The sequence below is a fragment of the Xiphophorus couchianus genome, chromosome 21 (genome assembly GCF_001444195.1).
Source record: "Xiphophorus couchianus chromosome 21, X_couchianus-1.0, whole genome shotgun sequence".
NCBI classification, from domain to species: Eukaryota; Metazoa; Chordata; class Actinopteri; order Cyprinodontiformes; family Poeciliidae; genus Xiphophorus; species Xiphophorus couchianus.
This window is the reverse complement of record NC_040248.1, coordinates 16,063,153-16,090,173: the sequence shown is the minus strand read 5'-3', so window position 1 is coordinate 16,090,173 and position 27,021 is coordinate 16,063,153. Positions and strand designations below refer to the sequence as shown.

The 27,021-nt window shown below is 37.7% G+C and overlaps 1 protein-coding gene across 1 annotated transcript in view; it reads right to left on the bottom strand.

Annotated features, from left to right (window-relative positions):
* Positions 1-27,021, bottom strand: part of ofcc1 (orofacial cleft 1 candidate 1) — a 166,822-nt gene that overhangs the window by 85,189 nt on the left and 54,612 nt on the right. The window contains exons 4-5 of the mRNA XM_028005695.1: positions 5,424-5,498; positions 1,479-1,560 (exon numbers count right to left, since the gene is read on the bottom strand). Of these exons, the coding sequence (XP_027861496.1) occupies positions 1,479-1,496 (18 nt within the window). The 5' untranslated portion in view covers positions 1,497-1,560; positions 5,424-5,498. The remainder of the gene's footprint in view (positions 1-1,478; positions 1,561-5,423; positions 5,499-27,021) is intronic.

Here is a 27,021-nt window from a genome sequence, read left to right as displayed (position 1 = left end):
GCATACTGTACGGATCATCGCCCAGTTCAGCCCAGTCACATTGAATCTGCCGTCAACCAATTGTGCTTCATGAAACCGTCAACCCTCATTTACGTCTGCCTGTTTTCTTCCCCGCACAGCTGTAAACAAGGCCCCAGCTTTGAGCTGTCTTCCTCTGTCACTGCGCACGCTGCTTGCCAGGGGAGAGTCGACAGCGAGAGCTCGTCTTCCCTAGGACACTTTAGAGCTACCATTTCCAGACAAAACACTCGAAACACTCGGCACATAGGAGTCAGGGGCGTGAGATTTTCTGGAAGTGATAGAAGTTTTCAGAAGCCCGCCATGAAGACTTCTGCGCATATCTTGTCTCTTGCTGTAATGTTAGATTTTCTACAATCAACATCTGCTAATGTTGGCCGGACGTGATATATGAAAGATTTTTAATCATCCTACATTGTTTATTTCTTTGCACTTAGGTTAAGCTTTTTTGAAGGATTAAACCAAACAGCTTGAAAAATCAATAAAGGCCTCAACAACTGTCATGTTTTAATGCTACAAAGTCTCTTTTAAAATACAAGTAAAACTAAAAAATAAAAAATGATGTATGAAATGTGAAATGTCATAAGAACAATGAGAACCTCTACAAAGCCCCCCTCGTCGTCACTAAAGATAAGGTTAGCATTTTCTTTCAAAGAAAAAGCCAGCCCTGCCATTAAAATATGCAAGCGTCTTAATTTATAGAGCAGACTTATGTGAGCACGGTAATTGTGACCCACCAAACAGTTTCTTCTAAACAACAACTGCGTCGGTTGGTGTAGACAGAAAAACATAATTAGTATTCAAGCTTAATTAATCTACGCTGGCCCCCTTTAAGTGAATTAGTCAATTATTTATGCATGTGTGCTCCTTTGATGCTAACAGATTGTGTATGTTAGTGGAAAAACTTTGAAAAATGACTTTGAAAACTTTCCACCATTAAATGTCACTACAAGTGTTTTTGCAGGGACTTTGTTTCAGTGAAGGCCATGAAAGCTTTGTGGGCAGAAAAAAAAACAACAAAAAAAAAAAATTCATGAATTCTTATTTTAGCCAAATTACCATGCCACATATTTTAATGCCAGCCAGTAGAACTCTGATACTTCCTTGATCAGAATCCAGGCCAAGGGACAAACTAAATCACCCAAATATGTCCCTTTTTTGTGTGCCCTTAATCCATGGAATGGAAATCTAACACAGGTCGGATCAAGGTCTTTCTTAGGATCATGGGAACTCTTTGGGATTTTCAAGAGCCTTTTTGTTTTTACCCCTGAGAACCGGGCACTGGCCTCTGCTCTCCTCAATCCCCCATTGAGAATGCAGAGGCAGTGCGGAGGAATGTTAAATGTCAATGGTCAGGCTGCAGCAGCACCTTAAGAGAGAGGGAGGGTCCGAGGTATGAGGTATGGCCTTCTCGAGTTCAGCTATGTTGTTATGAGGAACAGAAGTGGAACTGCACTCACGTTGCCAAAGACGTCCATCTCCGCAAATGGCCAAAGATCAAGACAGGCTGGCTGTGACCTCTCTGCAACAGTAAGCCATGGACTGAAAAACAAGAACAATTCTCATAAATTAATCAAAATAAAAAGCCAAAATAAAGACATCAGTTTTAACCACATGACTGATATTGTTTTAAAACTTGCAGTTATTATAGTTAAAAATTTTTTTAAAAAGAAAGAAAAAAATACCACTACAGAGAAGTGAATATGTCCATGTCTTGTTTTATCAGCTGCATATTTTGATTCTATATATTGTCATAAAATTTTCAAGTTATTGACACATTCAAACATATCAAAACAAGTCCAAACTTAATGACATTTCGTAAGTAGAAAATAGAATGACACAGGAAGTAAGTCTTGGACATTTGAAGAAAGTTTTTCAGCTATCTTAGTCCTCATGGATAGCCTATATATATGCATCTTTTGATCAGGGAATAACAGAAGAAGCATTTTACAATGAGTAAAAGCAAAGTGCTTACTAAAGTGCTTCCCATTTTCAAATTTTTTAATTATCCTAATGTTTAGAAACCATTAGAGTCATATTCAAGAAGTGGAAAAGATAGATTTTCATTACAAATCAACCATGCCCAATTGTCTCCTTTGTGTGATTTCAGACAAAGGAGACAAAATGTTCATGCGGTAAGATCTCCTTGTAGAGCATTAGAACGAGTTACAAATGGCAGATAAAGCTATTCCAAATAAAGGACTATATAATCCATGCTGCACAAGACTTCACTGCTGAAGAAAAAGCATGTAGAAATGTGTTTCACACTTGTATCTGAACTTTTGGACAAGCTAATATAACACTACAAGGATATAATCTGTTTAGACTAGACCAAAACCCTTGGATGTCATTTCATAAATGACGCTTACCTACAAACAACACATCAACAGTGTCACGAGAAACAGTAGCATCACTGTGTGGATGCTTTGTTGGTACGGGTAGACTTAATGCAATTGAAAGATGAATCAATTTTTGATTAAAAAAATAAAAAAATCTGAACATGAAGCACTGTTTGTTTGGCAAGACAATAATCCCAAACAAACACACAGCCAAGGACAGCCTCTGGTTGGCTTCGGAGAAAGAAAATAAAGCTGCTAGAATGGCCCAGTCAGTTACCTGACCGGAATCCAATACAAAACCGGCAGAGACAGCAAAACATCAGACTAGCAGCATCTTCAAAATTTCAAGCAAGTTTGTTAGGAGAATGTGGCCAAAAATCCCACTTCATTAATAAATGGGACTAGCTTCACCGTAAAGGAGACTTTCTGATGCTGACAACACCAACAAAGGATTTCCTCTATGTTCAGGTCTCTTAATCAATTCTTGCTCTCTGTGTAATCTCGCTTTTTACACATAATTTATTAACTAATTTGTATGTGAAGATTATGTTGATTACTAACACGTGGTGCAGTTTTCATGTCAATATCTTAACTACAATTCCTTCTATTGAAGAAAAAAAGCAGATGTCCTCCATGCTTAGCTTCTCCTCTCTGTCATAGAAGCTTAGTGTGCAGAAAGAAAAAAAAGAAAAACTCCTTCCAAGCTCTGTCACACTATCTCTTTTCTGCTTGTATGTTTAAAACTATTATCTCTGCAATGCATCTTTGAGAAGAAAGGATAATAAACAGCCTTTATTTTCAGAGATAACAAATTATTTGCCCCGATTATTCAAGTCTGTTTGTTCATTTACATCTGATACAATATCATTTGGTATTTTTATCATTTTTTTTCCTGTGGTAATTCACATGGCTCGTGCAAGTTTCTGCTGAAATAGCAAAACAAACCCCGGGCAAAATGTGAAAGATTATCCCATACCATGCGAGCTAGGATGAAATGCTACACTTTTTCACACTGAACACTGCTCCACTGGGTGTGATTGAAAAACATGTAAAGCTATTGAATCCGTGGTTTGTATATGTGAGGGGAAAATGAGTGTTGTAACAAGTGGGCCAGTGTTTTTGTAATTGTTTCAAATTACACTCGACGTAATAACTCAGAGAAAGCAAAGCCAGTGTGCGGTCCGCTCACATTAACCAGGCAAAGACCACAGGATATCCATGTAGCCTTATCGTGGCCCTCAAAAAAAAAGCTGATTATGTAAACAAATGTGGAGAATGAAACGCTTTAGCCATATTTCCAGCTGTCTCTATTTGTATCCAGTGGCACTTATCACCAGAAGAGAGGTAATACTTCAAGACACAGATGATGTTTTGCAGCATTTCCTTTACATGTGTATCATATTAAATTAGACACCAAAAGCCAAAACCATTCCTGTTTTCGGTTTACTTTACTGTTTTTCTGGGTTATTTAAAGAGTTGTGTGTGCCTTTGCGTGTGTGAATGTTTTACACAGGTTGTAAAATTGTGATGCTGTGAGAAGTCTATTAATTGTTAAAGCTGCAAGCCTCCTGCCAAACACTGACTCTCTAAACAAAGAGGTTGCCAACGCTGTTGTGAACCACATAAATGACTGATTCACTTTTCTGCTAAAGGTTCGTAGTTATTGAACACAACAGCGAAGCTGGAAAAACCTCAGGTCCATGAGAATTCGGAGCGCTCGCTGCGTCTGAGTTAGAATCAGATCAGCAATATTAACATGTATGAGTTCAGTGGTGTACTGAATTATTTAATGTGTGCCTACCTAAATTATACATAAAGAGTTTTCTGTTAATGTGTTTGTTTTTTGACCAGTACATGGTGTTTTATTTTTCAGATATGAAAAAAAACACAGCTCTGCTCAGTGTTCAACAACACAGCCTCTCCTTTTGTTCAGTTAATTGCTGTGTTCAATTTTGCATCTAAAATGTATCAAAAATTCCTCTTCATGACTTTTAGCAGACTTTTGTTTCTATCACAGTATTCGGTTTGTTTGCAAACCAGAAAAAATTGCTTTTAGAAATTGGTATAAACTATCATAAATCCTATAAATAATGACCATCGACAAAATGTAGTCACATCCCTTGTACTTTTGTCACATTTTATCCCCTTATGCCCTAAATTTAAAGTCTCTTAACAGATTTATTTATTTTTGGCTCACAAATAACAACTCTCAAGTGTTTTTGTTTTGTTTTGTTTTTTTCCCACAAAGAATCTCAGTACATTGGAGAACCTTGTGCTCTGCTACAAGTCTTCTGGGAAATTAATCTTATTCACCCAAATATTGATCATTTTGCCCATTCTTCATTCCAAAACGGCTCAAACGCAATCAGTGTTAAACTCTTGCCAAAGGTTATTAGTTGGATTTAGGTTTTGGACTTTGACTGGACCATTCTAACATATGAATATCTTTTGAACTAAACAATTTTGGTTGTATGTTTGGGGGTTTTTGCTTTGGGGGTTTTTGCTATCCTGGAGTTTCTTGTATTTAGCTCCATCCATGTCTAACTTATGGTTTTTATGGTGTGATCCAACCTGAAATCCTCATTTGGCAGTGTTTTTTGTTTTTGCACAAAGATCAGGTAAATAATTAAATAGTCACGATAAGACCGAGCTATGGTGCAGCAACAAATACAGGTCCATTCTTGATGTACAACACCACCTAATCCACCTCACATCAGCCATATAAAAACAGCTGCATTGCCTCCATGCTGAGTAGTTTAAATCCATATGCACTCAAAAACACACTAGCCAAGCATTAAACTTTAATTCCAAAAATAAATTAACTGTACTGAAGTGAGTATTTCAAAGTGTGTTGCATTTGATTAGTGTGTTATTAAGATAATAAATGTAACATTTATTTTCTTGCTGTTGGAGGTGTAAAAACTTTCAACAGGTATTGCCTCTCTAAACCAGCTTCTTTCAGACTTTGATCAGACTAAATGAACAACGTATCTTACAATAAAAAAAGTAGCACATTATATTGCTTATTGTATATGTAGTATCCCTTCAGATTAATCAGATTATTACCTTATGAAGCCAGACTTTTTGCCTTTTCATGGGCAGCTTCTCTTCAGTCGTCAGGCCAACAGTGGACAGGCGTTTCTAAGCGGCACACAACACACATGGTGTCAGATAACCTCCTCCCACTCACTTTCATTGAATGAAATACAAGGACAAGGGAAAGTCTTGAATTAATTAGGCACGGATAAACTTTAATGATGGATATTCAGAATTAGATTAATTTGATTAGACATTTTAAAAAAGAACAATTGGTGGCAGTAAAAAAAAAAAAAAACTTCATCAACATTCAAGTTGGCAGGAACAAGTTTAATCTACCAGATGGCAATACTATATTAATGTTTGTGTTCTTTGCTATGCTGAATTATTAATGGGAGTTGTGGCAGGATGCTCCTTTAACCAGGTGTTTACTTAGTGTTTCACTAGAAACACAGACACCAAAGGTATAACTGATTGCTTTGTGATCTCCCACTCTCCGTTAACTTCCCCAAACTGAAGTTAAACTGTTCCTGGTGCCTTTTTAACATCTATTATGGTGTAAATGACAGTTCACACAAATGTAGCACCATGCATTATTAATGGAGAGGTACACACAAATATAATTCTTCGCTGAAGACAGCCGACAAGCTCTGGGGTTGCTGTGAGGAATAGTAAGAGAATGCCCAGTGGATTGGCCTGGCACTAATAACACTAATGTCCCCCTTGGAACAAAATCATGAGCTACTAGCTAACGGTTCCCTTACAACAAACACTCAGACTGTCTTATTTATGACTATAAAGCCATCAGGGCATTGGTGGCTTTTTATAAAGAGGAAGGGAGATTGTTCATATGAGAGCATCGCATGTGGTTTCACACATCTTGAACCTCTCTGCATTCAGCCATGTTCTGCTCCAAGTCTCAGCTTCCAAGAAAAAAAATAAAATAAAATAAATGTAGCAAAAGTCTCATTGAATTTTACATACTGCTGGGTTTCGGCCACGTGACCCGGATGACGCGTGAACCATATGGGGGAATAGTCAAAGCTCACTGTGATTGTATGGCTAGGTAGGTTATATTTTTTTCATTTAGCTTTTTTTTTTGCATGAAAGTCCCACTGAATAAACATTATATTTTTCTCTCCGGGACTCGGCACTGAGTTAGCCTCTAACAACATTTGCACTAATGGGGACTACCAAGAAGCTATAAGGTAAAAATAATATATTTTACCTTACACATGAATGCTTGCTCTTCTAAATTACTGTCCAATAAAATAAATGGAAATACAATTTAAATGATGTGATCGTTACCTGTTAGAAAGTGGGCGCTGCAAACTCTGGCATTGTTAGTTTCCACATCTCCTGTTTGTTGATCCATTTTTCTCCTCTTTTTTCCATAAGTTTTTTAAAATGAACTTCCTTGTGACCTACTACCTTGAAAACACGAAATGACGTTTATCTTTCTCTCCATTAGAACACTTGGAACAACCAAACATGACTTTAGACATCTTGATGCTGGATCAACAGAAGTAAACTTCTTGCCCTCCATCTGCATTGGGTGACGTCGGTGATAGTCTTCTTCTTCTTTTCTATTACGACGGATCGCAAGCAACTTTAATGTGCATACCGCCACCTACTGTACACGAGTGTGTAGCCGGTGCTACACCATCTGAAACCCAGCAATCAGTAAAAAAAAAAAAAAAAAAAAAAAAAAGGTTACCTTCTCCTGCAGCTTTGTCTCCTGCAAGGTTTGTGGCAAACTGCAGGGGGATTTCTCATTCTTTTCTTTCAGTGATTGCTTCCCTTTTGCCATAGAGGAAAGAATATTGGATACAGAATTGCTAGTTAAGTTTTAAGCAGAATATCCCACCTGAGCTTTGAATTTCTGCACATCCCCCAGAGTTACTGCGAGGGTCTTGATTGTTTTTCCTTTCCCCACTTCTCAGTCATGACTTGGTGGATGTTGCAGTTGTCCAATAGTGTTTTTATTTTTTAGAAGATGCATGCGTTTGTATGGTGAAATGAGAGACACTGAGGAATGAACGTTGAAAGTTGCTCTGCGAGTGTGTTCCAAGCTTTGGAAATTGTCACATATCTTAATGTTACTTTAAACATCTTCACTATGTCATCCCTGAATTGTGTGGTGTTCGTGATGTCTTCAAACAAACCTCCAAGGTCTTCTAATAATGTGTTCATACTGAGATCAATAACACACAGGTGGACTGTGGGTATTATTTAGGTTGCCAGAGTAAAGGGTGGGTAAATGCAGATGGTTGCAACTGTTTCCGTTTGTTAAACAATATATACATATTTACAATCATGCATAGTTTCTAATAGATTAACTGGATAGGGATACGTTTGCAAGGTACCGTATTGACAAGTAATATTACTCATTTGTTCTTCAATATGTACCAGCTGCAGCAGACTAGTTAGCTTTATCTTAATGTTTTGATTAGTGACCCATGTCACAATCTCCTCTTGATTATCAAACAAAGCTGAAAACAATCAGGATTTAACAAGGCAAAACAATACACCATTAATGCACTTTTTAATCTGTTCAGTGCATCCTAAAGGGCCCTCGCAGCACCTATATTAACAAACCACTGGGATATTTTTTTTTTCTTCCTCATTAAGCTGGTTTAATGTAATCTAAATAAGATTTTCGCTGATTTGGCCCTCCCATTTTCTGCCAAAGCTGTCGTTGATCGTTTATGTGATTTAAACAGAGACCTAAATCTCCATCTTATCCAATTAATTTTCAGTGCAGGCATGAGAGTGGCTAATGATGTTATCTTACCTAATTAACCTGTATAGGGATTCAACTCCAGGACAGGGGATTGTTCATCCTTCATCCAAGCTCTCATTATTATCATTATAACCATTATCATAAAGGGACTAACTTATGTTGGCCATTTCGCCACCATTAATCTAGATTGAGTCTTTTTGGGAGAGAACGATCCTTTGGGGTCATTTTTAATTATCAGTAACAGGGTGGGAATTCGAGCAAAAGCTGACTAAGTTCAGTTGTGGCCATAGCAATAAATGGATTCCCATGAGTCTGCACCACACGATCGTTACGATTTGGCTATGAAGACGACTTTCTATGATCCCCAAAGTTTTCTGCCATGAGCTCTGTGACTGACTCTTGGCTTCAACCTATTAACGCCGCACACTCGGAACAGATCAATATCCTTCATTGGGCCATGTGTCATTGGTTAATCGGATATTGATGAGGATATTGACATGCACCTAATTAATCTCAGGCCCATTGCTGGCTTTCATATGTTTCTTTAATTATGCACTTCGTCTAAGTCTATACAGAGCAGCAAGCTGACACTTTCTTTTTAGATATAAAGTTGAAAATGGCTAAGTACATTGCGTGGAGATGCAATTTTGTAAAAAATGAGGCAAGAGAATTTTCTATCAGAAATAATTTGCACTTTTTTAGGTACAAAAGGCATCAGTATTGGAATGACTTTTATTGGATTTCTTTGAATACTTTGTCATTTGTTTCTTGATCAAAATAGACTCAATTTATTGATTTGAGACCATTTAAAATTTTTTTATTTTTCTAAGCCTCAAGTATAAATGAAGCTCGATTTGTACAACAATACATGCTTGAAAGATTTAATATGTTTTTTTGAGGACCTGTGCATGCACGAGTGTGTTTTACTTTGACAAATCCGGGTTGATCAATAACATTAGTGTGCTGTTGTACAGAAGAGACAGCACCCAAAGGTGACCCCGACTAGTGGCATCACCACAGGGCTCCAATAAGCTGCTTCTCAATCTCTGCTCAGCAAATCGCAAATCTCCAACTTTTAGCCCTGCTGCTGTTGGTTTGATTATTGTTTATAGATACAGCCGAGAATTAAAGCATGGCCCGCAGGCAGCATAATTATTTACAGCTGAAAACTCATATCATTACCAGCATGCTCCTAATTGCCAGAAGTAATATCAATGTTAGTTGATTAAGCATTTTTTTTTTCATCTTCAGCCTCCATAATGCGCAGAGAATGTTTTTCCTCAGCATATGGGGTGACGGTTTATCTCAATACAGCTGTTCATATGGCTTTGCTTCCATTTGTTTCCCTACTGCTTGTTCCAAAACACAAAATCTTCAGAGGGTAGCGATCGATCGCTTCAGTTTTTGTTGTTCACTCACAAGGGCAAACGCGAGAGTTATTGTTGATAGTTAAAAAAAAAATAAAAAATCTCCATAAATATCCAAAACAGATACAGATGGACTCACAGCAGCAGCAGCACACTCATGGTGATCTCAGAGTCACTATGAAATGTTCACCGTTAACTAAGTTCACTGTCAAATGATTGATTAAAATAAATGTTTACTTGGCCGGGGCCCCTTGTGGACTTGTCAAAATATTTCATCTTGTATTTGAAGCAAAAAAGAAAGATTAGGCTATTAATAACATGACCCATAAAGGGAAAAAATACATAAGCCTTCAAGGCTACTTTATTATTCACATGCAGATTATTCAAACATCATTGAAGCTTTGAAGCAGTAGAAACTTATATTTTAACCTGAGTATAAAAATGTTCATCCCGTTGGTTTATGCTGAGTTTAGAATTTGTTTTCAAAAGGGGAGATGTCACATACATTGTACTACCCCTTTAAAAATCTGAAAAGATCATGCAGCCTTTGCTTTATTTTTTATCAAGACTCTTATCAATAAACAATGGCACACTTTCTACTTACTTCAGAAAGAATTTTATGAATCACAATATCACTTAAGAAAGTATATTTTAGTGTCGCATTGAAATGTGGTGTGATAGACTGGCATTTTGACTAGGGTGTACCCTATCTCTTTGCTGGGAAAGGCGCTAGCCTTCACTAATAACCCTGAACAGGCCAATATGAGTACAGAAACTGGATGATGGATGAAGTGTTAGTTTAATTTTGTCAAAAAGTGTATGTATCTACTTGTCAGTCATTGTTGTTTCTGGATTCTTCTTGCTTTGCTTTCTCCTTGGCCACAGAGTTTGTAAGGCCTCGCAACAGTGGGAATGAGTGGCATTTTCTTTTTCTTTTTTCAAGAATAAAAAAGGGTTTGTGTGAAGCTTGAACTTTCCTTTCATCATACTTGGGAACAGATGTTGTAGAAATAAACTTGCTTTATAAGATACAGAAAAGAAAGGGGAAGTCATCGAAGGGTCAGTTAAAATTTTGCACGGTTTCATCAGAATTTGTCATACGCTGAGGAGAACTAATATTACCCCAAATTATTGTGTTTACTAAGAACTTCATCACTGGATCTCATGCTTCCACAGTTAGAATTGTGCAGCAAAGTGGAATGATTTTTAAAAAGGGCAATGCAAATAGTGATTAAAAGTGGGCCTTGGGTCATCATTAGGACATGATTTCAGAGAAATTGAGAGCAAGGGCGAAGTGTTTGAGAAACATCTTCCTGACCAACAAGAGCTGTTTTGCATGCCACTGACTCTTCATGACAAAGCCTTGTTATGTACTTTTTGAAAGGCAGCGTCTTCTCAGTTGATGAGCACACTGACTGAAAGTTCAGGCTTAAAATGCTTGGGGAAATTAGACAATTGTTGGAATTAAACTTTACACAATGAACTCGTTTATTTTGTTTGTCATTTAGTTTGAGATGGGATGATGTCATTGTGCGATAAAGGTCTCATGAACTTTTTTTTTTTAAAGATCAAGTGACCAGAGGCAGGAATGTGTCAGTGGCTCAAAGGTTATGTATGAACAACATATAATGTACATTTAGTCCAGACATATTGAGTGTAATGGGTGCACATCAGCACTTTAATTTCAAATTATTCAAAAGTGATACTGCTATTCTTATGTCCTTTTTCAATGTCATATAAAGGTTTTACAGCAGAAGTGTATTAAGCTAATTAGTTTACAAATCAACTCACCAGTTTGCAGGCCAAAATCTTATATTGCTGGTTAAATAATAATATAAGTTTGTTGTTCCTGTAATGGTCATCAACGATAGTAGCAATATTATCCAAAATCTAACATGTCTGAAATGGTGGTGTCACTAAATCAATGCAGAGTAGCAATATATCATATTTTGTCTTTTGGTTTCAAACTTTCTGATATATGGCCAGATGCTTTTTACCAACTAAACTTTTATGGAGTCAGATATCTAATTGAACTCTTGTCCCCCCAAAAATTAGGATTTTCAGATTTGTAAAAATGTCATACATCGGTTTCGGAGAGACACCCAACAGATTTACTTTTTACAAGTGGACCATTATATTGAAATCCATAATTCTCATCTTGATATATGTAAAAGAAAACTTTATTTTAGGTTTATTTCAAATGTAATGGGCAGAAAAAATGGAAGTAGAGGGAAAAAAAGAAAGAGATGGGAAAAATTGTTAAAAGGGAAAGAAGGAGATAAGAATTATAGGCATAGAAGTTTGCTTCTATACCTGTAGAGAGAGAGAGAAAACAGAGAAATAAACCATAGGACGTACTTATAAATACACGGCATGATATAATACAAGATGTATTTAGTGGACACTGCATTCTAGTATATATTGTGTCTGTAACTACCTGGGGCGTGTGTGTTTGTCTGAGTGAATGTTCATATAAAAGATTTTTCCATATGCATGCTCAATAGAGCCACAGACCTACCCCCAGGACTGAAGGCAGATATGGGGGAAATCACAGCCCAGAACACAAGAGCCCCGCGAAAAATCACAGCAGGGGCCACCTGGGGTGAGCCAGGAGTGAGCTGGCATGTACCCGAGCACCCAGTCTAAGACACCGAGAACCACCATCTCACCGGCAGGGGAAGGCACCACCCACTAGCAGGTAATGTGATGGTGGAGGGGGGGTTAATATGCCCCACATTTGGTGGGGGCCATGAGATGATCTAGGAGAGGAAGCAACCAGACACCCAATCTGACAGACGAACAGGCACATACAGACAAAATCACACATTCCCACCCTCATGGGCACAAATACAGATTATTATACCCACACACCTAACATAAAGACACACAAGAAAGGACACTATAGATATACTTGCACTGCCCATACACACTATAGTATATTCACAGGTTCAGGTACCGTCAACCCAGAGTGGCAACCAGCCTATGTACCCGAACTGCACAGGGTCCCACAGTAGGAGAGCAGACCAATAGCCCAGCCTAGGGCCGGATGATTTAATCAGAAACATGCATCTTCTTTTCTTATATATCTGCATTTCACATAAGTCCAGGAATCTATACAACTCAATTAACGTGTGCATTTATAGCGTCAGAAAGACGTTTTTCCCCAAGAAAGCTTAAAAACTCTTTTTTTTTTTGCATGATACATTCAGAATGGATACAAATGTATCCATTTGGTAATACTCTAAAGGAAGTCCTGGAAAACAGCTGCTGATTGCTGGAACCTATGTTCTCAGAGGCCAGTCCCTAACCCAGATTGCTGTCTAAACATGCAGGCAAATCTTTGAAATGTAAATGTCCAATGACCAACTCAGTTCAACTTTTCTTCAGTGGACATGCAACGCTGACCCTTAAGGCAGTAGCAAACTCATTAGGGTATTCATAGACTTTGTGTCCTCTGCTTCTTACCTTTTAAGTTTTTAAAGGGTATAATGTTCACTCTGTGAGTTTAACCCAGATCCTGTTTGAACTTTTAATGATCTATTTCCTACAGTTAATGATTCAACACTCAGTTTACTACTGTGCGTATGCACTGATTAACACACCAGCGTAGCAAGGACACTTCTGGACTTAGATGTTAAATGAGGTAAAACTGTACTCCTGTCATTTTTCAAATAGGTTCATGCAGTACATTTTAAGTTACACAGCCATATACTGTAATTTGCAGGGTGTTTTGAAATGCACATTCATGTCAGTATTTTTATAGAATAGAATAGAATAGAAATGTACTATTTTCCCACAGTGGGGAAACTCAGGTGTCACATGGAGAAATGGACAAAATATACAATTTACAATACAAATACAAAAGCTTACAAGACAAATAATTCTGTACATTTCTTTAAAAAATATCACACTCAGATTAAAATGTCCAGCTAAGTAAGTTGTATAATTCTACCTGTTGAGCGCAGACTACTTAATTTTGCTGGTGCTCTTGCAAAACAACTTTTAAAACAGTGAAGACCCTTCATAGCAAACAAAAAAGCAGCACAGCCTTAGCATGTTGTCTTTTTTCACATATTTTCTAGAGCATTTCACAAAATGCTACACAGCTTGCCCCAATTAAAGATGGTATTTGTTTCACCACAGTCATTTTATCTACATATTTACCAGAAGGAGGAAATCATTTACCTAGTTTCATGTTTTCTTTTCTTTTTTTAACAATGGTAATACTATTTCTGTAATTAACCACCTATATTCTCAACCAAATGTTGAGAATATAGAATTGAGTCTCTACCCGTTTTTTTTCTCTTTTTTTCTTACTATTTGTTAAGCTGCTAAACTTAGTGTGTTTTGTGTTTAAATAGTGGGGGGAAAGAAAGAATACAGCACAAAGTAATTCTCAGTAAATATTTCTGAACAGAAGTGATGACACATAATTTGTATATGTAATGCACTATTTGGAAGTCCAGAGCCACAACATTGACTGTGGGATTTTAAATAATGCGAACTCCAAAGCCTGATAATCCTCAGACTATGTCTGGTTTGCAGTGAGATAATCAGCATTAAGAGACACTTTGTGAATGTTGCTCACCGAAAGATGAAAAGTACACGAAAGGCCTGAGTCAATACTGGAGCTATTGAAGTACATTCTCAGAGTAGCTTGGGGATACATAATTATATTAACTGGCGGCAAGGTATTTTGCACTTTAGCTCAAACCTTTCAGGTACCACACTTTAATGTCAAGAACAGACACGGCATTCTTGTATATACTGACAGAATTATTTTGTTAGTAGTTAATAAGCATGGGGCTGTACAGAAAACGCATAAAATATATGTTGAATGGACACTATAAAGCACTTGTGCTGCTGCTGTAAAAGGTAAAAAATTGTAAAAGTGTTCATAGAGCCACACTGATACAGCAGTAAAAGACTATGTTTGTATCAGTGATTGCTTTCCCCATTGGGTTAATTATCACAGATGAAAGTTAAATTTAGAATTCCAAGAAATGTCACAAATCCAAACAAAAAAAAAGTATCTTGGATTTTCTTAAAGCAGCTTAATATGTCTGTTGAGAAAAATGGCTTTGTCGCCTTTAAAAATTAAGGCTTTAAGAAGTTTTGGGTGTTCTGAAACAAAATAGTCAGTTATCATTAGCAAGAATAATCTGAAAAATTCTGTTGATGTTCACTCACCTGTAAACTGATCTCCTCTTGTGCCATCAAATGTAGCTTGTGTGTCTTCTTTAATTCAATCAAACTGCAACTGGTCCCCATTCATCTGGGCCAAGACTCAAAGCTACTCTCTGTTAGTTACTGACCCGCCTGTTTCAAATAAACATCTTGCATCTTTTCAGTTATCTAATAACACTTCCATAGTCCTTCTCACCACTTTATTTGTGGGCTGCTTAGCATGTGAGGCCCAACGCCCACCAGAGCAACTGAGCACACAATATTCTAGGACACTTTAACCATTAGATGGTCAAGTATATTGAGGCTCCGGGAACCAAGGCAACTTTTACGATATCCTAGTTGCCAATTTAGGCAGTTCTGTTTGATTGCGGCCCAACAAGAAAATTGGGGAAATGGCAAAATCTGTCAATTAGAAATGTATGACTTTCAAACCATCAAATACACAAGGACCACTGGAATGTCTCTTTTCATGTATTCCGATGTACCACATTTGACATTAGGCTATTGTTATCTTCTAAAAATAAAAAGAAAATCTGTTGTGTGTCAAATTCTTCTGCTGGGTTTTGGTGATATATGGACAAATTTACATTGCATCTTTTGACACACAAAGAAATGGCAACACCTGGTGAAGTTCTAATTTCTTAATGAAGCTCCCTTCCCAGTGGAATACTTCCAACACTGAGTCCTAGTGCATAGGCAGCGGTAACAGGTGTAAGAAGTGCATGATCTTTATTTGAACATGAGATTCAATTGAACTCAATCTTTAACCATGAAGTGAAAGAGACTGAAGAGAACGCTTAAAGACGAAGGAAATCCCAGCATCCCGCTCACATGGCCAAATGGTAAGTGTGAGTCTGTGTGGGGCACATTGTAAGTGCTCAATATTTCCTGCACATGAAGCCACAAAGAAGACAGGAGCAAGCATTCTCTGTTGTATAAAAGTCATATATCGCTCGCAGGCACCAAAACACAAAAGAAGTTGAGTCGTGAACATATTATGAAACAAGATTGGAGAGTGGCAAATTGGTAATTAGCTTCTACATTGCAAATGAGCATTACAGTCTTGCTTATGACTTTCCTCTCTGGTCCCCAAAGCCTCTTCTATTAATTTAGCTCTGAGGGGCCATCCATAAACAGGCTGAATAAGCTGTTAGCCTAAACGACGAGTGCAAATGAAGGACTGGCTAAATATGCAGAAGGTAGCTGAGATAGTAAAATATTCAATGCACAAATTGGAGAAATCAGACAAGGAAGTAAGTATAGGAATACATTAGGTTTTCAGTTATCCCCATATATACAGATGAAACCTATTTTTAATCACCCTCTATTAAACCAAACCAAGGATTTCCTGTTTCATGTCAGTTAGAACTATTTTGTATCTAAAGTTATTACTTCATTGTTTGTTCATTTAAAAAAGGAAAATAAGATGCATTCTATGGTACACATTATTTATATATTTCACTCAATAAATATTTGAATTATGTTTTCTTTTCTGTACTTATCTGCTTGGCATATTACAGCTGTCTGGAAGGACATCATTTCTCTCCGATGACGCTCTGTCTCTCAGCCTTAATTGAAACTGCTGTGAACTCCTGGAAGTCTATACCTCCTCTTATGAGGTCAGTTTCCTGCCTCCAAATTCATTCAGCCCTCTGGTTGTCTCGCACAAGAACAAGAGGAACCCATTACTTTCAAATGAAACCGAAGCAAGACAGAAACTTCCAAATTAATTTACAGTAGAACACACCTCACAGGTAACTAACTCGAGTTTAATGTAATTACCACAAAAGCCATGAATGGCTATAATTGAGAAAAAGCCTACAGCACACAGGGATAACAAATGGCCAGTTAATGGAAGTAGAGAAAGTCGTAACTATTCATATTGATGCGAGAGGGACTGATGTCTGGCTTATTTGAAGCGGCTTAATTCTGCAAATACAGTATGCTTCAGCGTAGACTAGTGCCACCGCTGCCCTGCTCTTGCCCTCCTGTAAGCATGTAGATGAGTCCGCCATTAGGTCTAAGTGGTCTTCACTCGTAAAGTCTGCCATTTCACAAATTAACCAATTTACAACAATAGATGATAGCCTGTGGCTAAGGTCAAAAGGTCAGCTGTGGTAAATATAATGTGTAAGCCTGCAGTAAGAGAGATTCATAGCGTGCCTTTCAAAAGCACACAAAAAATAGACTAGTAAAAGCAATGTACAAATAGATTGATTTAAAGGATAAAAATATTTCACCTCATTCTGCTTTGACCTCAACTACAGGTTTTAATGCCATCTCAGTCTTTGCTCTGGCCTACATAGTGGCCTAAATGGCCGTTACGTGGTTTAATGCAATGGACAAAACAGCATTAGGCATTTGCTCTGCATCCCCAGTGTGCAGAAAGGCTTGTCAGCCCTGCAAAATAGACTGGAAATAGACGGAGGAAGAAAAAGAGAGAGCACTCTCGCATCCCTGCCCTTCCAGTCCATCGAGTTTGCACCAGGGCAGACGGACATATGGGTGATGCTACATTCTTTAAAGGGAGTGAAGCAAATTCCTAACCCACCCTCTCCACCCCCATCCCTGTCTCCCGCCCCGTCGCTCACAAATTGCCCATTCGAATGTCAGCCCTCCTTCTTATCAAGCAAAGTCTATTGTCTGCCAATTCATGGGACACTGACAAGAAAAGGCCAGAGATACTGCTCGTATTAGCAGTCAGTGTTTTGAACACGGAGGCACACAGTCAGACACACTGCCAAAAAATCAATACAGCTTTGCATGAGCCTGACCCACATACAGGCACACCACAGCCTGAACAGGCAAGGCAATGTCATTATTGTGTGTATTTGGATTCATTTGCTATGCATTTGTAAATCCACGAGCTGAAAAGACCAGTGATTAAATGTGTGTGTCTCCTGTGCATGCGTGAATGTAAATTTGAAACACAAACACACTGAAGGTCTGTTTAGTTGTTTAGGAAAAGGTTTGTTTTGTTTTGTGAACATGCACAGAGACCCCTACATGCTTGTGTGTGTGTGCGCGGGTGAGTGTGTTTGTGTGTGTGTGTTCAGACGTCCAATCATTGGGCCAGAGTGGGTGTTGAGTTCACACAAGCCCTTCCTGCTGCCTGACTTCACTGTCACTGATTGCAAGCGACGCAGAGCTAATAAAAGAGCAAAGCAGACTGTCAGCAGTGATTAGGCAGGCAACACAGACAAGACAAAGAGAGGGGTGAGCACAGCGGCATTAGCTATGGTCATTAAACAACTTGAGTCAAGGAGATTTTCAGACTAACCTGTTTTATTAAAAGGGAAGGAGGACAGCACAGCAGAGGAGTGTTTGCTATAATTATTCCACATTTTACCCTAAAATCGCACTTGAATGCTTTAGAAAGTGAATATGAACAATGAACAAGGCAGTTCCATGCAAAAGGATTCACATCCAATGAACTTTTTCACATTCACGTCACGACCAATGTAATTTCATTGGGATTTTATGTGACAGGCCAAAACTATGTAGTGCATCATTGTGTGCAGGAAGGAAAAGGATACGCAGTTTTGAAAATATTTCATAAACAAACATGTGAAAGCTGAGCCAATACTTTGTAGAGCCCACCTTTCGCTGCAATTACAGTGATGTGTGGTGGGTATTGCTTCTCCCTTCACATTTAGAAAATAAGTGTAAGTGTGACAAAATCTATTAACATCAAATTTAAGGTCTTTCCACAAAATACCTGAACATCCTCGGGTGGAAATTGGTCCAGACTTTGACTGGGCCATTCTGACAATTTGATCTAACCATTCTATGGTAGCTCTGGCTTTATGTTTAGGGTTATCGTCCTTCTGGAAGCTAAACTCTCATCTCAGTCGAAAGTCTGTTCTGGTTTGCTGCTAGGATTTCCCTGTAATTAGCTCAATTTATCTTCCAATCACCTCTGACCAGTCTCCCTAAGCCTGCTCAAGAAAAGCATTCCCAAAGCATAATGATACCACCACTATGTTTCAGTGTGGAGAACTGAATGCAAAGGATGATGACTGTGTTAACCCTAACCCTACCCCCCATCCCGCCCCCTCCTAACCTTCTTCCTAATGTTTCATGGCCCCCTACATGACTTGTTCCAAGCATAAGGACTTATTTTGTTTGCCTTTTACAACAGCTATCTTCTTTTCACTCGACCATAAACTATAGATTTGTGGTTCACCCATCCTGCTTGATTTGATGGCATATATCTCTCCATAAGCCTCTTTACTGCATCTCTGATGGATGTTCTACCTGGAAGGATTACACCGAGAGACTACCTACTAATTAAGCAACTTCTGAAATCAGTTTCTTGCACTGTAATTTTTTATTTATGTGTGTCTGTAAAAAGGAGGTTGGACATACAGTACAGTCATATTTAATCAATTAGAATATGTGTTTCGACCAGGCTCGTTTGTCAGATTAAAAGTGCCTTTTGAAAAAGCAACAGCATTTTAAACAGGTGATGAACATAGTTTTCATTAAGTCCACATTTCTGTATTAAAAATGTTTTTATTACTCTAATATTATAACCATAAATGTCTTGTTTTTATTAGCTGTAAGTGGAAAATCATCTATCAGAAATAAAGGCTTGAGGACAAGAGTCTGTGTATTTAATCTAGAAACTGTGTTTCACTTTGTAGTATTATTTACATTTTTTGGACACAGATCTTTACTTCAGAGATACTTTAGATAATTTTAAGCATATTCATATAGAATTTTTCTTGAACTTCCCTGTTTCTGCTGTATCTCATAAAATCCTAAAAACATACACTGAAGATTTGGCTGTAGCATGAAACATTGTGGAAAATTAATACTTTCAAGGCACTGTAGTTTAGATGAAAATTTGCCTTGGTCCCATTTACCTTTAGACAGAGAAGACTTTCAGAACTGTAAAATAAATTACAAGATAAATGATCTGATGATGATGATTTATAGTCATTTGGGGATAAACATTGCATCAAAATTTTACATTTATTGCTACTTTAGTCCTTGCAAACAGACAACGTTTAAGTGGTAACAGTGACTCAGGTGTCTAGGATGATGTTCAAAATCCATATTGTGTCCACTCTTTGTGATTCATACACCAAGATTTGTTCAATATGCCTTTTGAGCACATAAATAGGCATCCCAACAGGTCATCAGGCCACATGTTTATTATTGCAAGATACGGATGATAAACGCTGTTTAGTCCAGCACAATATATAAAGAAACGAGTCCAAAAATACACCGGCTGCAGTGAAGCTGCCATAACCGTGATGAACTGTTCTTTAAATGTACGTATATTTGTAATTCCTGGTCTTCAGATTGTTTTTCCTATAATTACCGAAATACATATACAGGGATGTGTAAGTGCACCTATATCCACTTGCTGAGCTGCGGCTATAAGGCAGTAGGAATGTCAGACAGGTCAGGAATCTTTTCCATTTGCCTCTAAGCATTGTTGGCTCCCTGACTGCCTGGCTGCCAGAAAGGTTGCCACAACACCTTAGTCTTTTCTCCTCTTTCCATTCACAGTCACGCCATTTTGTATGGTGAACATATGTGAACATATCTACCTAGATTTTGTTTTTCATTTGCACAAATGAAACGTGAAGAGAGATCATATTTAGGTAGAAGAAGAATTACTTTATTCATCCCAGCAGGGAAATTATTTCACAGCAAGAATTTTTTATACACAGATTAACACACACATGACGGGAGCTGCGTCTGCAGGCAGCCAGCTGAGCCGGCGCCATTTTTGAAGGAGGACATGCGGCAAAGGTCGTCGGGACCGGGAGTCGAACCCCCGACTTCCGCGGGTCTAAGGCCTCCAAATGTGGGGCGTGCTAACCCCCTACGCCACCACTTTTTTTTAAAGTCAGCATTCAAGCATATAAAGGTGACAAAAAATGTGTAAAGTGAGGTGTTAGGGTTAAAATTAGATGTATTTCACTTTTAATGTCACTTTAAATAAAAAAAAATAAAATTGAGAAGATTAGAACCAAATTTTGAAACTACATCATAATTAAGTATAAATAACACTGCATATAGACAGCAGGACAAATAAGAGTCCAGTCCAGAAGTACATCATTTCCTTTAGTACCGCCAAGAGCAGAGGTGAGGATTACAATAGCTGTTATCTTCGGTGCTTGAGCTAAGACTGTTTCCACTCTGGGTCTGGGTATTAATGCATACTCAGGCACATTTAGTGTTTGAAGTATTAAAATAGGCAGTTATATAAAGGCCATTTCGAACATCTATCTTGGTCCGACACAAAAACATATTCAAGTTCTTACATTACCAACTCAGTTTTTTGAGAAACTGAATTTCAGTTTTCCTTAGCTGTAAGGACTCATGAACCAAATTTTCAAAAATACACCCCTTAGTTGCATAGCCAACTTAAACCTTCTCACTAGCTGTATTGGGTAGATCAGCTGGACAAAGTCACAAATAGAAAAATGGATCAGTGCTGTCAAAGTAAAAGACACTTTCTTTGGGGCAGCCAATGGAGTACCGTCTCAAAACAGTGAGGTATGACTAAATGGGCAAACAGAGGCTGCGATGAACGGATGGAGGTAATTAAAGGTGACCTAAAAGCCCAGACATGAGGCAGTAAAAGCAGCAGTAAGACGAGCATATGTTCGTAAAATGTGCGAGATGCAAATCTTCCAGCACTGTACATTAGCTCAAAAATATCAGTGATTCCTTAAATCACATTAATGTTTGGGAATAAATTCTGTTATACCCCAATATTTTATCTTAGATTAAAATAATTTAAATAAAAAGTCCTAACATTGAAGGAAAGAATTTGAATTATTGTACTAGATCTTAAAGAATGCATCTGAATAACCTGGCATAAAATGTTAACATATTTTTCTGCCCCTGAGGCGATTTAGTTCAAATACTATAAAAGACATGACTACTTCTTAAATTTATATTTTCCCATTCTGTCACTAGACTCACATACAAAAGTACAATTTATATTTCATTATAATTAAAGATTAAGCAGCAACAAAAAAGAAAGACATTGTGAATTTTTTTTTTTGCTGCATGAATAAAAAGTCAAGGGAGAGTTGATTCTCTTTTGAGTAACCATGGATATCAAGCTGTTTTTAATCTTTCTTTTCCTATACTTTCATCTATTGACATGCTGTAACATAACACTTTTTTAAGCTTTTTTCCCATTCAATTACAGATCTATTTTTGTCTCGCATATGCAAATGGTATGCACATGCAGGCAAGCACAAGTTATCCCACATTCACGCCCCTACACACACAAAACAATAAGAGAAAAAAATAACAAAAAAAAAAGAAAAGACTGGGTGCGTGTTTTTTCAGACAAACACGCACTCACTCATGTAAAAACAAAACACACAGTGTGACTCAGAAGCACAAGAATGCGCACACACGCACATACTCGGAGCATGTTTTTTCAGCTTGTTAGAAAAGACTGCCAAGAAGCAGGGGTATCCCACAAGCCCTGTAGCCAAGAGACCAACGCAGAAAATCAGACAGAAACTTTCTATGTGGATGGAAAGGATAAATATGTAATGTTTCTTTTTGATTTTTTCAGAACTTAATTTTTTTTTTTTTTTTGCCACTCTGTACAAAATGTATGTCTTTTCACTTGGGTTGTATTCATGGCTTGGGAATTAGTCTGCTTTGGGTGGGGGTCATGTCTATCCTTCCCATTAACCTTCCTTTGAAGGTCTTATTGCTCCCCTTTTCCTTTGCAGGTCACCCTCCGTGTGAAGAGGTTGGAAGTCTGCCCCCAGAGCCTGGCCTCCCTGGAAGTCCCCTACCAAAAGTATCAAATGAGGGTTTTGTGTTTCTGCTGTGGGACATTTTTTTTAATTCTCATTGCTGTGAAAAGAAAAATGAACTGCTAATGAATGTGTACATTTAAAAAACAAAAAAAGTTGTTGGGACTGTGTTAATGGAAGAAAGCAGACATGATGGAAGACACAATAATACTTGACAAAAAAAAAAGTTTACAATGCTACTGTGGCAGAGGACAATGTTAAGACAGAGATATAGCCGTGGACACAAATTCACTTGTTAGTTATTTGCATTAGATTCAATTCTGCAAAACAAACATGTACAATTTATGCCTAGAAATATATAATCAAATCTAACTAATAAAATCTGCACTTAAGGGACAATTCAAATTTATACATTCTAATATGATTCCATTTACAATTCAGTTCAGTTTGTAATGCCAAAATTATTTTTCTTAAAGTTGCCCAACATACTATAGGTGCTAGATGTTGGCTGACACCTTAATATGGCTAAATTACTAATAAAGCTTCACATTGATATGTTGTATTGTTGCTGCTTTCCTTAGGCTGCAAACAACAAAAAAAGAAAAGAAAAAAAAGCTGGAAATATGTTTTAAATGTACTAGTATGACTGCATTCATTGCCTTTGGCAGATTTGTTATGCTCTACTTCAATTAAACCTTCAATTAAATCAGGAAGTCATTTGGCAGAGTCTACACTCCCAAAAATGAAGGACATCTGTGCTCTTATTTTGACTATACTTTAATATACAATAGTCACTAGGAGAACAGAAAAACAGCTAGAAAAGACTAAAAGTCTTTGTGCTTCTCGATGTGTGTTGTGTGTGACTACTCAGTACAGTCGCATCAGACAGCCGGATTCCTTCCAGTTATGGAAAATATTAGCATTGAATCAGCTGAACTCTCTAAGTTCACAAAAGCCATTCTAAAGGAACATTGTGAGATGCGGTCATTTCAGGTTTCTGAGATACAAAGCAGCCTGAATGCAGCCTCAGGTCCCATTTATCACTAGATCCACCTTGATGGAAAAAACTCAGAGTGATTCTTGATTGACTGATACATAAATGTTCATATTTGTAAAGCACTGCAGTCCACTTAACCAGAAAATGCCATTTGAGTTACAGTTTGAAGACTAAACACAGCCATAACATTCAGTGGATCTCTGATGTCCAAGATTGTCCTCGTTTTGTTAGATAGCAATTAATATGCAGAATAGTTAGACTTGGTTAAATCTTGACAACTTTAAGCTTATTACATGACTTTAAAAGTTTCTATGAAGTATATGCGTTTTCTAACTTCCTATCTTTTTAAAGGCACTTTGAAGTTTTATTATTCTATTTTTCTCAATATAATATTTAGCTCAAACACTCACAAACTTCTGCAACACAATGAGCCTAGGATTGTTCAAATCTGGTCAATGCAGCACAAACCAAGTGGTGCACCCTAGATGTGCACAAGCAAGCAGATGCACATAGACACACACATGCATGGAGGCAGAATACACTCTAAATCTCAGCGCTCAAAACATTACCAACATTCTCTTTTTGAACTGCTCCACATGCTCAGCAAATCAATACAATTATCTTTTGTTCTTAGGATGTGTTTTCTTTCCCCAATAAAAATCGAAATGTATTTTTATATGCCAAACACACAGCGGCAAAATGTTCAATGACAACACGGCGTCTGGGGAATGAGGGAAATCTTCGTCCCAGCAAACAAATGCGCGCCTGCTATTTTCTGCTCCTGCAAGATCAGATATTTGGGGCAAGGTGTTCACAGTTTCCTCGTGGGTCTCTCGGGGGAGTTATGTTTTGTGCTTCGTCTTCGGTCTGAGATGAAGGGAAAACCTTTTGACTTTCCCTCCAAGGAGAGAGTGCGAGCGGGGAGGAACTGTGAGCTATGCTGAGCGGAATGCAGAATGCCTCCAACTGAGTGAGAACAAGAAAAAGAAGGGGAAGACATTAATAAAACAATTTCTGCTCATTACTATACAGTTCAGCTTTCTATTTTTATTTAGCACTGAGGAACCGGCATGTCACTTTGGATGGGAAAGATTAGACATAGCAGCTTTTGCAACAGTGCCATATTGTAACATATTTTGCCATTACTCAATGTCACTTTTTTTTATGACATTTCATAGTGTCACATATTTGCTTGAAATAATCATGAAAAAAAAAAAAAACAGTTGCATATTGTCACAAACATTTCTTCTCCCTTTCATTCACGTTGCTTGGCGTCACTTCAATATTTCTGACATCGAAATTGTAAAATATATATTTGCCATTTGTAATGAAACAAAACTATGTTTCATGTAATTTCATATTTTAATTATTCACTTCAAGGTGAGCCACAGCACCCAAACACTTGGGCATAGCATGAGTCATGACTGCTTCAATAGTGTCTAAACCTTTAACTGGAATTGTATCGGAATTAATCATATCTTTATGACTTATTCCCATTAAATAGCAGTTGACTGGCATGCAGCCAGTAGTGGAGTGTAAACTTTAATTGCTGGGCATGAAATTTGAGATTTAGGACGCAAAGGTGTGGCTGTTTGAACCAGCCTGTTGCTACCTGTCAGAACCATTGATCAAAAACCCTGAGTCGTAAATCTGCATTTTATTCGTTTCTCGTGACAAGTTTGAGTAAGTAAAAGAAAAGCAAAAGCCAACCCAAATCCAAATAAATATTTCACAAATGCAACCTTGATTATAGGAGGTACAAACAATTCAACAAATTTTTTTTGCATGAAATCTTTGATTTAATTTGTTTTTATTTTCTCCCAATTTTTCTCTACAACTTAGTTATTAGCAGGGGAGAAATAATACACACCTGCTCACAGGATGAGGCAAGAATCAATATCAAGTTCACGTGAATGAGACAATATTTTAGGTTGTGGCAATTTGTTATCTACTCATTATTAGTTTAACTACTAATAATAAGCAGACTACTCATACTTTCAGTGCATTTTGGTCAGTTGTGATATCACTTTGGCAACTAAAACCTGTTTTAGTGGGATTCAAGAGCATATAAAATGGCCTTGGTATCAAGTTTATTCATTTGATCAATAAATTCAGATTTTATACACCACATCTTGTCAGACTGAACAGAGAAAAACGGTACAATATGCAAACATTGAAGCACTGTTATGTACTTTTATGAATACTTGCTTACAGATTGTGCTAGAGGAACATGTTTTAATCTATCATTCGCAAAGTAATTATAGGAAAACGGATTTAAAACACAACTTTTTTTACACCATCGCCATTTTTAAGACAACCGTGCAATCTTGATTGCTGGCAGAGAAACTAATTTCGTGAAAGGCTTAGTTATTTGTTTCAGCCATTGCATAAAGACTGATAAACGAGAGAAAGCAGCAACGCTCCCCTCCATCATCATCATCAAAGTCCCTAACCACATGTTGAGAGGAGAGAAATCCGTTAAACTTCCTCAAGTGGAGGTGTACGTTCAACTTAAGGCCGGGCAAAAACAGCATTAAAAAAGCTCAATGTTCCCCAGTAATCCAATCGCATCACACCAGTCCCTAAATCTTTGTCAAGGAAATGCAATTGTTATAATGCATTTATTGAAACTTGGGCAAGGTTTTATTTAATCTCGCCTTGCTCTAACAGCACTGGCGGTAGATGAGAAAAACACACAATCTTTCATCACACCATCATCCTTGGGAAATTCAATTTATTGTTGTAGCTCTCACCATGCACCATGTAGCATCACATGGGTGATTGCTACATGGTGCAGCTCCAAACATGCAGGAAGCTGTGCTCCTGTGTGTTGCATGTGTCTGTTTTGTCGTTTTACGTGACATGGTGGTTTCATTTTCCAGTGATCATGAGAGCAATTCCTTGTAGAGGAGGTAGATAGTTCCCTTTTTAAGAACTACAAAGTCTTGATGTGCAAAGCATCATATGTAAAATAGTTTGTTTTCTGTTGCTTTATGTTACCGTTGAGAACTGTTGCATTGCAAAAATTGTTGGTAAAAACACAAAAAAACTGACTAGTTTGCAAGCAAACTCCTGTGTCAATATATGGACAGGACCGGGTTTAGGTCGGCGTTAACGCGTTAACGCATACGGTTAAACTGAAAAGTTTAACATGTTAATATTACATAAGACAGATGAATCAAATGTTCAGTTTTGACCTAAAAGCTTTTCTCTTATGGAGGGTTACCTAGTTCACAGCAGCAAATCATGTGTTCAACACACAGAGCAGCGAAAGAGCAGCGAAAGGTTTGAAAGTTTTCCACCACTCCAGGTGAACCCAACACACAGGATGCAGTAGTGACATCACTCACAGCAACAAAAATTCAACATTTGTCAACACTCTTGTGTCGTGTCTCTTGCTGCATGCGCACGTCTACGTGTACGAATTTGAACAACAAATACTGTAAAAATACGTAAAGCGGTATAAAATGTGGCATGTTTATGTTGACTTGGATCGGTTGTTTAGTCACCACCACCAGCCTGTGCCATCTAGTCATCTGGTCACCCATTTAGTTCATACCACAGCCTGTGCTGTGGTATGAACTAA